General features: G+C 46.2%; 1 protein-coding gene across 1 annotated transcript in view; it reads left to right on the top strand.

The window, feature by feature from the left end:
* LOC141121776 (uncharacterized) overlaps positions 1–17,234 on the top strand; it is a 427,874-nt gene that overhangs the window by 281,275 nt on the left and 129,365 nt on the right. The window contains 1 exon segment of the mRNA XM_073611495.1: positions 15,369–16,436. Within this exon segment, the coding sequence (XP_073467596.1) occupies positions 15,369–16,436 (1,068 nt within the window).

Below are 17,234 nucleotides of genomic sequence, written 5' to 3'. Positions count from 1 at the left end.
CCCGTCCATCTACTAAAATAGAGACAAAAAGATTATTACTAGACATGAGCAGATTGGTTCCCCTAAACCAGGACTCCACCCACATCAGGAAGTTTGGTCTCTGAGGATCTTACAATTCCCCCCTCAAGGTAATTAGTAAATGGGTCCTCTGATCTCCTACCAGATCATTTCTTTATTCATGGACCTTAGTCAGAGAGTGAGGAAACAACAGCTGTCTTTTATAGGAGTCAGTGATGAGGGGATTATAGGATAAGTGTCCCCACACCCTCTATCACTCATTGTTATCTTCCCAACACAAGAAGTCCTACACTTCCTTATTTAGTCCATGATTTAGTCATGAATAACAGCGGGCTAAGCCACACCAGAGGTCATAGAGTGAGAATGGGGGGAGAACCACCAAGATGAAGACTGGACTGATCCTGAAGACCATCATCATTGGGTTATTGACTCCTCCCTTATTATCACTTTCTGTTTAAGGTTCCATAGTTTGAGAATATTATCACATTATTATCAACATGTAAAAGTCTGTGCTCCAATCAGGTAATCAGATATAAAATGTTCAGCTGGTAGAAAATGGGTGTAACAAAAGAGAATACATATTATGTTTATATAAAGCAGTGGGGAGAGGGGAGAGAGCAGAAGTCGGGACTATGTAATGTACAGTATATTGTATAAGATACAAAAATACAAAATACAGATAGGACTATATAGTATCAGAATTATGATAGTGTGTCTTTTAGTGTGTCCCCTCCACTCGGCTTTTCAGCTTGAATCTCCTTCTTTGTCCCTCAAGGTGGCTTAAAGCATCCCCATTGGAGCACCCTCTCATCGTAAGTTGTGGGGAATCATTGTCATCTGTATTACCTTATACTGTGTGATCCTGACCCCTTTCCATATCTGTGATATATGGGTTTTTGAGTCCCCTTGACCGACCTCCTTCCCCTCCTTATTTTGTAGGGGTGTGTAGTGGGTAATGTCCCTACCGTTTTGATTATAGATCCAATAATCTATATCATCTATTGAATTATTTTTTGAATGGCAGTCTTATCGTTGGTATATACTTCTTCTTTTATATTCTCCCACTCTACTATCTTGGGTTCCTCCTAGCTGCAATTATACTCTTTTTTTGGCACCTCAATTAGATTACAATATCTGGGGGCTCCTTTGCATGTGAAAAGGCCAATACAGACTGTGTGGTTGTCGGATGTTGCATGGTAACTCTTTGACACGTAAGTTCTGGCATACTCCTTTGGGGGCCATACAAACGTGTCAGTCCTGCAAGTCAAATGAATGTTTTTTGTAAAGAAAACATTTTTTGTTTCACTGACACTGTATTTTGTAATTCTAGAAATGGCAAATTGTCCCTGATGAAGACTATAATTATTCATACTTTCGAAACGCGTCAGACCGTTTTTGCCACGACTGTTAAACATTATCATTTATCAGGTTACCCTTGTTATTATCTCCTTGTATGTCTTTTGTTGTTAACAACTTTTAACTTTGTATAAATAAATTCAATTTATTCTTCTATAAAGATTTTTTCTAAATAATTTTTTTCAATTGCCTTTAAAATCCCACTATTGAGGTTTATTCTTTCTATACTATGAGTCAGATCCGCCCCCTCCAGGACCACCTCTTTATTAGCCCATAAATGGCGGCTGTCTGCCCACACCAGTGTTCAAAAATACCCGCCTTGCGGCGGATAAACCGGGTGGGAATCCCTGGCTGACATGTGGAGGATCCAGGAAAGGAAAATGATGGTAAGTATGGATAACAATTTTCCTTATTCCTGGACCTCCCAATGTCAGCCTACTATGGGATGTACCAAGCAATATTTAGAAGGGAGGGAAGACAAAAAATAAAAAAATAAGTCAAACCCTTAATGCAATGCTACTCAAATTTGTAATGGGCAACAGCCACCGTAATAACCATAGATGTAAATGTTTCCTCAGGCGGACAAGCCATATTAAGCCTGTAATGCCTAATAAATTTTGGGCGCGCTCCAGCTTGCTGCTCTGCAAACTACCTCAGGGGCGACCTTTGCGTATGCTGCCATACCCCTCGTCGAATGTGCTTTGATCTCTGAAGGAGGAAGGCCCAAGGTTTTGTATGAAATATGTATGGTCTTGACAAACCAGGAAGACACAGCTCTGGATGTTGCTGGCATACCCTGTTTAGGCCCCATTGGGAAAACCTACAGCTGATCTTGTTTTCAAAAGCTTTTAGTCCATTTCAGGTACCAGAGACCAGGTCTAATTTACTCCACTCATCAGCTGTATCCGCTGGAAAGGCTGGGAGAATGACCTCCCAGTTCATATGAAATTATGTGGCCACCTTAGGTAGAAAGCTCGGTACCGGCCTAAGGACTATCTTGTCTGGGAGCACCAAACAATATGGCTCTTTAGATGAGAAGGCGCACAACTCTGAGACTTTTCTGGCCGACGCAACGGCTAGTAAAAAACTAAAAACTGTAATAATAAGAAATAATGAACAAGAGAAAGCTTGATCAAACGGAGGAACCAGCTATGTTCCCAAGACTAGTGTTAAGTCCTCTTTTGAAAAAAACTATTTCAATGGAGGTCTGATTTCTATTGCTGCCCCTAAAAATCAGATCACCAACGGATGTAGAGCATATCTTGTACACGACATAGCCGACAAGGCGGGGATTTGACCTTTCAGGGTATTATAAGATAACCCTTAAAGACCACTCTGCAGAAACTTCAAAAAATTAGATACTGAAGGAGATCCAAGGTCCCAACCCCTTTCTGTAGTATTCCAGATTCGGTGATAGGTTACATTCGTGGACCTCTTACGAGCCTGTAATAATGTCTCCATTACACCGCCCGAGAGACCCCAGCCAGTTAAAGCCCCCCTCTCACTTTCAAGTCATTAACTTCATCCTCCTGCGGTTCGGGTATCAGGCCCCACACTGCAGAAAGAGATTTTGACACGGAGGCAGTGGGATCGGCGAGCCCAACTTTATCCTCCAAGCCAGAGGGAACCACGGCTCCCTGAGCCAGTAAGGTAGGGCTACTATTGCTGTGATCCTTTCTTGCTAAATCTGCAGCAGGATTTTGAGAGCCAAGGGAAGCGGCAGGGAACACATACACCAAGGGGAAGTTCCAAGACCTGGACAGAGCACCCTGACCCAACGCCTGTGGATGCCAGGTCTGGGAGAAGGAGCAAGGCAGTTGACAACAGAATAATAGCTAAAAACCTTGCGAGCCACTTACGGACAAATGCCTATAGAGTAATAAGTGAACAGTGGAGTCCAGCTGCAAACACTCAATCACGTTCCATATTCGTGTATAGTATTAAAATTAAAAAATAATGTGTCTGCGCTAGAAAAAAATCACTACACTCAAAGTGCAGTATTAATAAACATAAGCAACCTGAGTGTTGAAATAAAATATAAAGTGCACAATACTATATAAACAGAGAATGTGAATGATCAAACAAAGTGACATATCAATTAAAATAATAAATAAATACTGGAGGGTATAGCAAATGGTGAATAAATAAAGTCCAAAAACGTGAATATCCAATGATGTAAAAGTGCCCGAATAAATTAGTCCCAAAATTAGGTGATTTTCACATATTCTATCTTCCAAAATGTGCCACCAAGAAACATGCTGTAGTGTCTTCCAGCCGCCCCCACAGGTGTATATGCTCACCTTCCTGTGTGTGACACAGCGATTAAACTATGCCAAACAAAGCCTTGGAGCCACTCCTGTGCTCATTAGGAACCAGCTGTGTAAACTTCCAATGTTCTCAAATGGAGATGGTTTCTTCAGAACCCCATTACTGCAAAGTAAAGGGCAGCATCTCTGCAAAGGGGCCTCCTGTCTTTCTTATACTCGTTTTACCAGTGCTCCCTGTTCCCCTGCAGCCAGAGAAACTACCCAGAACTTCCAGGCATACAAAAGCACGTGAGCTTCTCCTTTCTGTCAATTGCGGGATGCAAGCTCTGTCACGTGACAGAGCTTGCATCCCGCAATTGACAGAAAGGAGAAGCTCACGTGCTTTTGTATGCCTGGAAGTTCTGGGTAGTTTCTCTGGCTGCAGGGGAACAGGGAGCACTGGTAAAACGAGTATAAGAAAGACAGGAGGCCCCTTTGCAGAGATGCTGCCCTTTACTTTGCAGTAATGGGGTTCTGAAGAAACCATCTCCATTTGAGAACATTGGAAGTTTACACAGCTGGTTCCTAATGAGCACAGGAGTGGCTCCAAGGCTTTGTTTGGCATAGTTTAATCGCTGTGTCACACACAGGAAGGTGAGCATATACACCTGTGGGGGCGGCTGGAAGACACTACAGCATGTTTCTTGGTGGCACATTTTGGAAGATAGAATATGTGAAAATCACCTAATTTTGGGACTAATTTATTCGGGCACTTTTACATCATTGGATATTCACGTTTTTGGACTTTATTTATTCACCATTTGCTATACCCTCCAGTATTTATTTATTATTTTAATTGATATGTCACTTTGTTTGATCATTCACATTCTCTGTTTATATAGTATTGTGCACTTTATATTTTATTTCAACACTCAGGTTGCTTATGTTTATTAATACTGCACTTTGAGTGTAGTGATTTTTTTCTAGCGCAGACACATTATTTTTTAATTTTAAGGCAGTTGACAATTCTCCTCCAATGCCATAAGATCTATCGAAGGAGTCCCCCAGACCCTGAAGATCTTGCATAGGTACTTGGGGTTGAGGCCCCATTCGTTGTGATCCCCAAAGCATCGACTCAAGCGATCTGCTAAAACATTCCCAGGCCCTGGGAGATAAGATGCTGTAAAAGATCCGAGATTCTTCTCTGCCCACAGGAAGATTGACATGCCACCTGAAGGAGCAGGCGACGGCTTGTGCCCCCTTGATGAGACACATAAGCCACCGTAGTTTTGTTGTCCAAAAGGATCTTGACAGCTCGACCTCGCAACATAGGTTGGAACACTAAGAGAGCGCGTCTGACAGCATCCAATCCCAGGAAATTTGAACTCTTCACCCCACAAAGGTTCCATTGGCCTTGAACCGGCTGTCCCAGGCGGTGTGCCCTGCAGCCTGCCAGACTGGCATTGGTCGTCACCACTATTGGTTCTGAGGCCTTCAACGGAACTCCGCGGGAAAGATTGCGAGCTACTGACCACCAAACCAGGGACCAGATTATCAGAATTAGCAGATAGATTTTCTGGAACAAGGAGTGACGATCCCACTGAAGAAAAAAGTTGCATTGAAACCTCCTTCTTTCTGCACCACCTGACCCATGGGACTACTGGAACTGTGGCTGATAGAACCCCCAGATACTGCATGCATTCCTTCACCATCCTAGAAGGCCTGGCCATCACTGCTTTTGTCTGAGACTGGATCTCCTGGACCTTCCTCTGAGGAAGAGAAACACGACCCTGATCCATGCCAAATTGTACTCCTAAATACTCCAACATTTGGGTCGGATGCATCTGGCTCTTCCGAAAGTTGATCAACCAACCGAAACGAGCTAATGTTTTGCAGGTGAAATTCACATGAACTAGAAGGAAACCCGCTGAATTGCTGATTCCAAGTCTTCCCAAAGAGTAGCTTCCCGTCGAATGGAACCAAAACACAGACTGTGCTTAGAAGCCTTATCGGCCAACCATAAGGCTCTGCGGGCTGTGATGGAATGAGCCATTATATTTGCTGTCATCTTGACCTGGTCGACAGCCACTTCAGGCACAAACTCTACAGCAGTCTTGAAAACTGCAAAGGAGAACTGCCAATACCCAGAATTTCGTCCGAACATCTATCCACCAGCTCCGCTACCCACACTCCAACGCTGGATTCACATCCATGCACTCCCCGCAGACCCGCACCACAGAACGTGCTCCATAGGAGACCATGGTAAATGGACAGTAGTGAAAATCCGCAAAATGCAAAAAGCACCAAAAATGCACAGGTGCGAATCCAGCCCAAGTGCTGCTGCCACAAAAGTGAGTGCTACCGCTGGTCTGCAGGCTGCTCCGGCCAAATTATACAACCTTTTTAGGTCTGCGTTTATTCTGCGATCCATAGGATCCCTAAAAGAGACCGAATCCTCCAGCGGAAGTGTAATATGGTGGGTGAATCTACGTAATGAAATACCACCTTAGGCGTAGTGTCCCAAGGGGTACAGCTTCGATACTCTATTATGCACATTGAGCTTCTTCTCAGGCCCCGCCCAGTCATCGTCAATTACTTTTTTTAAATTTCAGAAATGAATGGGAAGGAAGGTAACGATTTCTTTAAATACAGGTAGTATCTTTACTGTTTCTTTGTAGGCGACGATTCTTCCTGCCACTTCATCACATCCTTAACAGCCTCCACCAAGGGGGGAACCAGTGCAAAAATCAAAACGTATGCGATTCCGAGACCATCTCAGCCTCAGATGGATCCGAATCGCTATCGACTTTAGAGTTAAAACGCACTGAAAACACATGATCTGAATTTGCAGATGCTGAAGATACAGTAGGATGACCAGGATTCCTTGAAACACTCTTTTACCTTTCCTTGACTGCGTGCTTAATGTAGTATTTAACCTGGTGTGCTTTCGCAGCATTGTCCTGAGCCGCCTCCTTGAAGCAAGATGCACATACCCGCTTTCCTCTGAGGACCTCAGTTGAGCAGGCCCAACAGGATCTTTCTTCTGCCTGGGCTGGAGATGAAGACCTATCCGAAGGAGAGGATCGTCTTCTGTGTCTGAGCCCAGATTTGCTCTTTCTAGAGGCTTTCTGATGTCTTGACCTCTCTTGGCTCGGGTCCGAGCGACTAAAGTGAGGTAAGGGAGATCTGGAATGCTGTGACAACGGGCGTCTATCCAGCTGCATGCGACTCTGCGATTTGTCATGTCTAGTCCCTTTTTTACTCCTTTGAGGCTGGAATGCTTATTTGGAACCTCTTTGCGGGCATTTATCCCGCGATGGGCCCTTCTCTCTGTAAAACACAGAGGATGTGCTCTCTTTAAAAAAAAAAATAAAATAAATAAATACAATTAAAATAAACTTCACTATCCGAATCTTCAGTGCTAAGGCAGCTAGGCAAAATTCCCCAGACCTATAAGGCATAGGGTAATAAAAACACTCTGACAGACAACTAACACAGCAGTAAGTAATGAGAGTCCTGGAAGGAGGCTTACCAGAGCAGAGCAGCAGATTGATCAGCTGGAGGCTGAGATTAGCCTAGAGGACAGAGCCTGCTGCAAATCAGCAGTGAGCATTCTGGTGTTTGCTAGGCAACCCAAAGAGAAAGCTGCCTCTGACCTCACCTGCTCAACTCTGAGCTTCCTGAAAGAAATACACGTGGAGGCGGTGAACTACAAGTCCCAGCGAGCCAAACCACTGCCTGAACACACAAAAACATGGTAAGAGAGAGTGCCAGCACAATGAAGGTATATACAGTCATTTATACTGCCAGTGACCTTTGCCAGTAATACACAGTCATTTATACTGTACCATACAATCCCAGCACAATGGGAACCCACCTCCTCAGGAGATTTACAGCCTATATGGGGGGTCTTCTGAACCGGGAGAGGCTGAACCCGAACAGGATGGATGGTGGATGGAGAAAGAAAAAAAATAAACTTTAAAAGGCGTCCGGAGCGAGGACGAAAAAAAGAACACTGGTGTGGGCAGACAGCCGCCATTTATGGGCTAAGAAAGAGGTGGTCCTGGAGGGGTCAGAGGAGGCGGAGCTGACCCATAGAAGGATGACATGGGCAGGTCCAGGAAAACAATTATATAGTGTAAGGGTCAGGACTCATAATATTGGTATTCAGTAATCATGGGAAGCTTAAATGTTCACATGAGACATCGTTGCAGAGGTCCCACAGCGCTGCCTCCCATCTCCTGAGACTGAATACATAGGGGGTTATTTACGAAAGGTAAATCCACTTTGCACTACAAGTGCAAACTACAAATGCAAAGTGCACTTGAAATTTTACTGAAAGTGCACTTGGAAGTGCAGTCGCTGTTAATCTGAGGGATAGATCTGAAATGAGGGGAAGCTCTGCTGATTTTATTATCCAATCATGTGCAAGATAAAATGCTGTTTTTAATTTTCCTTGCATTTCCCCCTCGGATCTACAGCAACTGCACTTCCAAGTGCACTTTCAGTACAATTTCAAGTGCACTTTGCACTTGTAGTGCAAAGTGGATTTGCCTTTAATAAATAACCCCCATTGTTTCTGTGTTTATCAGATGATGGGGGATCTAGGTGGAGCCTCCGTACTGCTCTCTCCTTTACAATAAAGTCTCCTCTTACCCGGTGATGTGAGGGGCGGCTGATTGTCCATCATGACGTCCTTGTAGAGATCCTTGTGTCCTTCTAAATACTCCCACTCCTCCATGGAGAAATAGACAGTGACATCCTGACACCTTATAGGAACCTGACACACACAATGATACAGTCACCATCCAGACACATCCCTTGTCTGTTACTGGATAATGTCCCAGAATTCCCAGCACCGCTCACCTCTCCTGTCAGCAGTTCCATCATCTTCTCGGTGACTTCTAGAATCTTCTGCATGTTCTGTCTTGTAGGGATCAGGGATGGAGGTGGGGGGATGGTGATGGGATTCTGGATTCTCAAGGATCTTCTGGTCATATTATGAGATCTCCTTCTTGTAGATTTCTTCTTTGTTACTGTACAGTTCTGCGTTATACAAAGATAAATATCACTCTCCCATAATCCCTCATCTCTATGGTCAGCTCTATATTTATTCTCCAGGGATTGGTCACAATGTCCCTGATTCAGCAAAGGACAGACATCTCCATCCAATGATATGATTACAATGTGGTCAGATTTATAGCTCCTTCTAGAAGTCATACTGTATAATAGAGTCACAAATTTTTTACTAGTAAGACCTCTTTCAGACGAACGATCCGTTCAGGTCCGCCTGTCAGTTTTTTAGGCGGACCTGACCGGACCCTCCATAGACATCTATGGAGCGTCGGATGTCAGCGGTGACATGTCTGCTGACATCCGACCCGCTCTGATCCGAAAAAGTGTAACGGAGGAAAAACCTACTTTTCCATCCGTTTTCGGATCGGATGACGACGGACTCTATGGTCCGTCGTCATCCGATCCCCCATAGGGGGGAGCGGCACTGTGACAGGTCCGTCGCTACAGTGTGCAGCGACGGACCTGTCATCTGCCTGCTCAGCGGGGATCCACGGAGTGATCCCCGCTGAGCAAGCGAATGTTCCCGGGGCGGATCATCTAGGATCCGTCCCGTGTGAAAGGACCCTAAGGCTCACTGACCCACCAGGAAATGTTGCCCATTTAGTCATTTTCTATACCCAATGCCACCATCTTGTGCTATAACCAAATATTAGAGTATGTACACTTTATGTATTCATAGTACTTGTGTGCAGGGCCACTGATAAGGGATTACCACCGGCTCTGCTGTATGGGGCCCGGGCCCTATCAGTTCCAGAGAGGGCCCAGGAAGCCAACATGTCCATCTAAAGCTGCTAAGCTACATTCTGTTGGCTTCCCGCCATTCTATGACTGAGTGGTTCAGTGCTCTGAATGTTAGCTGCACTCCCTCTCTTCTCCCTCAGTGTGACTTGTTCATATTCCCTTCTGATCCTAACTGTTTCTCGTCACTTCCTCCCTCCAGATTTTTGCTATACTCACTAGGGTTGTCCCGATACCGATACTAGTATCGGTATCGGCACCGATACCGAGCATTTGCCCAAGTACTTGTACTCGGGCAAATGCTCCCGATGCTTCCCCGATACCTAAAAGTCAGCTGTGATCGGCGCGTGGGGGAGATACAAGATTCTCCCCCAGCGGCTTTCAGCTGCTTTAGTGACACAGCGGTGATCGCTCACCACTGACTGTCACTGCATCCTCCTCCATGCCCCCTCCTTTCCTCTGTGCCTCTCCGCTGTCCCCCTCCGTTCTTCTCTCCTTCTCTGTGTCTCTCCGCTGTCCCCCTCCGTTCTTCTCTCCTTCTCTGTCCCCCTCCGCTGTTCCTCTTTCCTCCTCTGTGCCTCTCCACTGTCCCCCTCCGTTCCTCTTTCCTTCCCTGTGTCTCTCCGCTGTCCCCCTCCGTTCCTCTTTCCTTCCCTGTGTCTCTCCACTGTCCCCCTCCGTTCCTCTTTCCTTCCCGGTGTCTCTCCGCTGTCCCCCTCCGTTCCTCTTTCCTTCCCTGTGTCTCTCCGCTGTCCCCCTCCGTTCCTCTTTCCTCCTCTGTGCCTCTCCGCTGTCCCCTCCGTTCTCCCCCTCCGTTCCACCGTCCTCCTCCTCCTTCCTTTGTGTATGGATAGAGTCAGCTGACTCTGTCCATTCACATAACTGAAACATTGTAATCACCTGTGATTACTATGTGTCAGTTTATGAATGGAGAGGAGCCGCTGTCTTCTCTCCATTCATTCTCAGTGCAGCTGAGGCTGCAGAGAAAGGGACTGGGGATTCTCTATCCTCTGTCTCTTTCTCTGTCTCAAGGGGGAGATATCAGAGGTCTGTTAAGACCCCTGATATCTCACCAAAGCCCCCCAACAGGGCTGATTAAAAAAAAAACAAAAACAAAAAAAAACACATATTGCAATAAAGAATAAAAAAAAAAATTATTGTAAAAAATAAAAATTGTGAATTAAAAAAAAAAAACAAAACAAAACAAAACAAAAAACAAAACACACACACACATACACCGTTCACCCCCCCCCCCCCAAAAAAAAAAAAAAAAAAACACTGTCACGTGACATAAAAAAAAAAAAAGTATCGGTATTCGGTATCGGCGAGTACTTGAAAAAAAGTATCGGTACTTGTACTCGGTCCTGAAAAAGTGGTATCGGGACAACCCTAATACTCACTCTGCTTCTCAGATATGCCCCCATCCCCCTTTCCTACAATAAAGATCTGATCCTTTTCCTTGATATCTCTGATTGTGTCCTGGTGTCTCCCTGCAGTCCTTCACTCCTGTACTCCTCGTTCTGTCTGATCTATCCGGTCTCCTGTCTAAACAGACTATATATCTTAAAATAAATAAATATATGTGCATGCGCTAAAGGCTATAAATACGTGAACAAAGAATATAATAAATCTATACAATATTAAAAATTATTATAAATTATAAACAGTGTCACACACCTGTGAAGAAAGTGACTATAATCCACAATTGAATATATGAAAAATGGTAACATGCACCATGCAAAAAAAAAAAAAAAAAAAATGTGAGGAAAAAAAAAAAAAAAAAAAAAAAATCCTTTAAATGATTAAAAAATATATATAAGTGCTACTTGATAAATAAAGTGTCCGAAACCAATTCATACAAATGAATATATCTCAGTCCAAGCCATTCATAAGAGTATATAAATCAAAGTGCACAATAGTGTCCAAACAAATAGCAGGCATTCCTCATGCTGGTTTTTTTGAAAAAGTGCTAAATATTCCTCATGCTCTTCTTATGAGATGTGCACATTAAGGCATGCTGCAGTGCTCTCCAGTGACCCCCAATGGATAATGCGCTCACCTTAGAGCGTGTGACACAGTAGCTAAACAGTGTCAAAACACGCATTAGAGCCACTCCAGGGCTCACACAGGGTCTGCTAGTGATGATCTGTATCTCGCTCAAATGGTGACATATATGAAAGAAAGTAGACTCATAGCATAATACCGCCAGGAATTTATTTGAAAAGCCCTAAAAACAATCCCTCCAGGAGGGTACTCACAATGCTTGGGTGCGTCAGTGCACCATCCTATCCAAAACATGCAATACAGATGAATCCTGTGGTGTGCGGTGCAGTGTTCAATCCTCTGCCTGTCTGTGTGGAGATCCCCCAGATGAAGGCACGTATACCCTGTGCCGAAGACGCGTAGGGGAGGGGCAGGACGGAGCTTTCTACACACAGACATTTTTTTTTTTTGCATGGTGCATGTTACCATTTTTCATATATTCAATTGTGGATTATAGTCACTTTCTTCACAGGTGTGTGACACTGTTTATAATTTATAATAATTTTTAATATTGTATAGATTTATTATATTCTTTGTTCACGTATTTATAGCCTTTAGCGCATACACATTTATTTATTTATATTTGGCATATACACGGTATGGAACGTGGTTAGTGTGTGCAGCTGAATTAGGTTCATTTATTCACACTGAAGGCATTAACCCATTTGTGGCTCACAAGATTTTAGCACTATTTTTAGACTATATATCTTCCCTGTTGTCTCCTTGTTGCTCTGCCGACCAGCTGTATTCTGTTCTGCCTTTATCTTCTCCCACCACAGCTTAGTGTTTTATATGTAGCTGGGCTTCCCATTCCTCTCCCACTATATGTAGCTGGTCTTCCTACTCCTCTCCCACTATATGTAGCTGGGCTTCCCACTCCTCTCCCACTATATGTAGCTGGGCTTCCCACTCCTCTCCCACTATATGTAGCTGGGCTTCCCACTATATGTAGCTGGGCTTCCCACTCCTCTCCCACTATAGCTGATCTTCCTACTCCTCTCCCACTATATGTAGCTGGTCTTCCCACTCCTCTCCCACTATATGTAGCTGGGCTTCCCACTCCTCTCCCACTATATGTAGCTGGGCTTCCCACTCTTCTCCCACTATATGTAGCTGGGCTTCCCACTCTTCTCCCACTATATGTAGCTGGGCTTCCCACTCTTCTCCCACTATATGTAGCTGGGCTTCCCACTCTTCTCCCACTATATGTAGCTGGGCTTCCCACTCTTCTCCCACTATATGTAGCTGGGCTTCCCACTCCTCTCCCACTATATGTAGCTGGGCTTCCCACTCCTCTCACACTATATGTAGCTGGGCTTCCCACTCCTCTCACACTATATGTAGCTGGGCTTCACACTCCTCTCACACTATATGTAGCTGGGCTTCCCACTCCTCTCACACTATATGTAGCTGGGCTTCCCACTCCTCTCCCAGTCTGGTTCCCTTCAGTTCACTTCCTCTATTCTATACAACTCTTCTCTCCCCTCCATACACTGTCATTAACAAATCTATAGCTCACTGATCAACTCTATTTAACTGTTTACTAACTGATTTAGTGAAAGTAAAACTTCCCCTAAAAGGGGAAGTTCCGGTTTAAGTCCTCCCCCCTCCTCTGCCACATTTGACATGTCATTTTCTTGGGGGGAGTAGGTACCTGGTTTTGATAAGTACCCACTCCCACTCAGACTTCCTAAAAAGTTCTTCTCCTTTCTTCCTGCCTGCAGCTTTCTGAGACACATCGCAGGTCCAAGAAAACTGCAGGGCCACTTAAATAGAGCAGCACGGCTTGCGCATGCACAGTGGGCAGGCGGCTGTGGAGCAGAAAGCAACACAGCCAGCTGTAGGGATGGGCCGCACACCACCAGTTCGGTTTGCACCAGAACATCTCGAACAGGCAAAGAGGTCTAACCAAAATGCAAACTCTATTAAAGTCTACAAGACATGAAAAATCAAAAGTCCTCATTTTAAAGGCTTATATGCAAGTTATTTGTCATAAAATGTGTATGGGGAACTGGATACTGCCTGGGGACAGGTATCAATGCAAAAAAAAGTTTTTAAAAGGATCGTTTTTAAAGGAGCAGTGATTTTAACCACTTCCCGCCCGGCCGTCATTTTGCTATAGGCTGGGCGGGAAATAGTTAAAATCACTGCTCCTTTTTTTTTTTTGGTTCAGTTATCCTGACTGAGCATCATATGATGTCCAGCAGGAAAATCCGTGATCATGTGCCCTAGGGGGCGCACAGTGCAGTGATCGGTGTTGTGGTGTGTCAGTCTGACACTTCAACACCGATCTCGGTAAAGAGCCTCTGACGGAGGCTCCTTGCCACGTGATTAGCTGTGTCCAATCACGGCTAATTACAGTGTAAACAGGAAGAGCTCTTTATCGGCTTTTCCTAACTCGAGTCTGACAGACGCGAGTAGAGGAGAGCTGATCGGCAGCTCGCAGCCCCCCCAGGACCACCAGGTATGCCCACAAAGGACGCCACCCTGGACCACCAGGGATATGCCAATCAGTGCCCAGGCAGATGATTGCCAATCAGTGCCCATCAGCAATGCCTGCCAGTGCCATCAGTGATGCCTATCAGTGCCGCCTATCAATGCCAATCAGTGCTGCATATCAGTGCCCATCGGTGCTGCCTTATAAAGTGCCTGTCAGTGCAGAGCCCCCCGATGGAGCAGAAAAATAGGAAAAAATTAAAACACTCCACCTCCATTGGAAGTTACCTGCCGTATGCTCTCTCTTTGACAGCTCTTATATAGGCGAGGGCGGGGCCACCCGGTGATGGTCAGGCTGCCATCAGGCGTCATGAATGACTGTGGATTACATTGCGGGACACTTTTTAAATTTTTTTAATAAAGGATTTGTAAAAATGGTCTCTTGTGGTTTTTACTTTTTGACACTTTTTTGGTAAATGGGTAGGGGTGTGATACCCATTCACATAGGGGGTGTGAGATCTAGGGCCCCCTTGTTAAAGGGCGCTTCCAGATTCCGATAAGTCCCCTGCCCCAAAGCACCCACCCTCCCATGTTGAGGGCATGTGGCCTGGTATGATTCAGGGGGGGGGGGGGGGGGCGCTAGCTCGTCCCCCCCTATCCTGACCTGCCAGGCTGCATGCTCGGCTAAGGGTCTGGTATGGATTCTAGGGGGGCCCCATGCCCCGTTTTTTTAAATTTTTGTGTGGGATTCCCCACACTGTCTTTTTCTTTATTTTTTAATAGCCGGTTGCTGGCAATTGTAACCGCGAGTCATTTTAAGAGGGATTTTTTTCTTTAGAAAATTTCAGTTTTGCTCTATCATGTTCTGTATATGCTGCAAAGGCGTCACTTTACAGGCACATTAAGGGCGCCCCCCTCCGCACAATATTTAAAGGAATAATTCATTTTCATTGTTGCACTTTAAGCATCATTGAAATCACTGCTGACCTGGTGACACCCTTGTCTAATTTCAGTTGAAGATGAAATTTGTGTGTGCATATCCCAAGTTCGCCCAGAATTAAGCTTCTATACAGAAAAAAGCCAGCCTAAGTTTGACATTAAGGAAGTACAGTGCCCTGAAAAAGTATTCACTTCCCTTGAAATTCCCCACGTTTTCTCATGTTACAACCAAAACATAAATGTATGTTTATTGGGATTTTATGTGATAGACCAACACAAAGTGGCACATAATTGTGGAGTGGAATGAAAATGATAAATGTGGGGCGTGGCTTAGCGATGGCCGAGTAAAGACGTGTTCTGGAGGAGCTCCCTGCCCAACCCGGCCCGAACGGATCTTACAATAGCTTTTTGCTCCTGCAAGAGAGGCATGAGCAACCCCAAACGGTACAGGACAAGATCGACCTCACGGGGAACCCACCACCGAACCTCACAACCGGAGATTTCCCACTTTTTTAGAGGCCAGGCCAACTTGTCTCCAGGCGCCATAGCGACCGCGCCACGAGGAGCTTACATACCGCCACCCTGCATGGCAACCCAGATGGGTACTCCTGCACAAACCCTGACATCCTCACTGATCACGGACACACCTGCCCTATTCACGGAAATGGAGAGACACCCGGGCAGCCAGAACATCTTGGAGGATGACCTCCGTAGCATGCTCAGGGCTCTCCCCACGAGGGCTGACCTGGAAGCCCTCCCTACGAGAGCAGACTTTGAGACCATGATCCTCAGGATAGAGGAGGCGCACAGAAAAGACATCCAAGAAGTAAAGGAAGAGCTACACGCAGTAGAGAACCGGGTCACCTCCGGCGAATCTAGACTCTCCAAACTAGAAGAGAGGATGCAGGCAATGGAACACTCACAGCAGGCCCACCTCCTCGAAGCACAAGACATGCAGCTACATGTGGAGGAATTGGAGGACCGTAGCCGCCGCAACAACCTGCGGCTACGGGGTATACCGGAAGCCACAGGACCAGAAGACCTGGCGGCGACGATTTTTCAAGGCCTTATGGACAATCCATCCGTGCACCCAGAAATCGACAGGATCCATCGCACCCTGGGTCCCAAACCCGTGGACCCTGCCAGACCGCGGGATGTCCTGTGCCGCATACACCGCTTCGCGCAAAAGGAGACTCTCCTCAGGAAAGCATGGGATCAGGGGGAGATCGAATTCGACGGAGCCCACATCCAAATACTGCCGGACCTATCGAGGGCCACGCTACAGCGTCGAGCCATGTTAAAACCCATCCTGGAGCTGGCAAGAAGGAAGGGATACACGTACAGATGGGGCTACCCCCTCGCGGTGACCTTCCGCACGGACAGGGCCTCATACACGCTACGAACCCCAGCGGACTTACCGGCTCTCTTCGAATTCATGGGGACAGAGCCGATCCAGGTCCCGAATTGGCTGGTGAGAATCCCGCGGCCAGCCGGCCGTTCAGGCCCAAACATGAGCAGAACCAACCCGGTCTCCCGCTCAGAGACCCCGAGGAAGAGCCCGCGCCAGACCAGACAATGGAGCACGTGAGTCCTGAAGGTACTATCATAGCTCACAGTAACAGATTCTACCAACCACCTATGCTACTTTTAAGTCTTTTTTGAGTTCTGGTTTTTTCTTTTGTTTCTGTTCGGTTTTTTCATGGATGGCCCTTGAACAGTATGTGGTACACATGCCGCCAGCTGACCCATACATTATGTACTGCAGCGGTCTCCGACCGTAGCCCGGCTCCCCCCCATGGCATAAAACTCCGAGATCCGGAATACATCAGTGGGACTCCGGAGGCGCCCTAACCGCCCATGGAGAACGCAGCATTTGCTGATGCTAAACCTGGAGACACCTTGCAGTGAGAGGTTTTGCGAGGCGTTATGGTGCTTTCGGGTCTGCCCTCCCGCTTATTACCTGGGAGGTTTTGCAGTTTACAAGACTGCCCGGAGGCTGATCGACTCCCTCCTCGGACCCTCCCTCACCCCCACAATGGACCGAAAGTGAGACTGCCCCATAGACATCCCTGTCTAATTTTTGTAGTTAACCGGAGGACACACTGGGAACGATTCGCCAATATATTCTTCATTGATATAAACACTACGTCTTTGCCCCCAGTGAAGAGGACTAAGGACGCTTGAAGAAACACGTGGACACTCTGCTGGAGGTTTGGGGGGGGAGGGGGATGGAACGGGGGGAGCGGGAGGGCTTAAACGGCAGAGATACTATGGGTCATGGCACCTGCAGGGTGAAAGTCAGAGGGCAATTAAATGCGAGACATGATGGGGGCTTGCTGGCTGGGCGAAAGCTGTACGGTGCTCTGGCTGCAGCAGTCGAGC

Source organism: Aquarana catesbeiana, unplaced genomic scaffold (genome assembly GCF_042186555.1).
Source record: "Aquarana catesbeiana isolate 2022-GZ unplaced genomic scaffold, ASM4218655v1 unanchor229, whole genome shotgun sequence".
NCBI lineage: Eukaryota > Metazoa > Chordata > Amphibia > Anura > Ranidae > Aquarana > Aquarana catesbeiana.
This window is presented reverse-complemented; position numbering and strand designations above follow the sequence as displayed.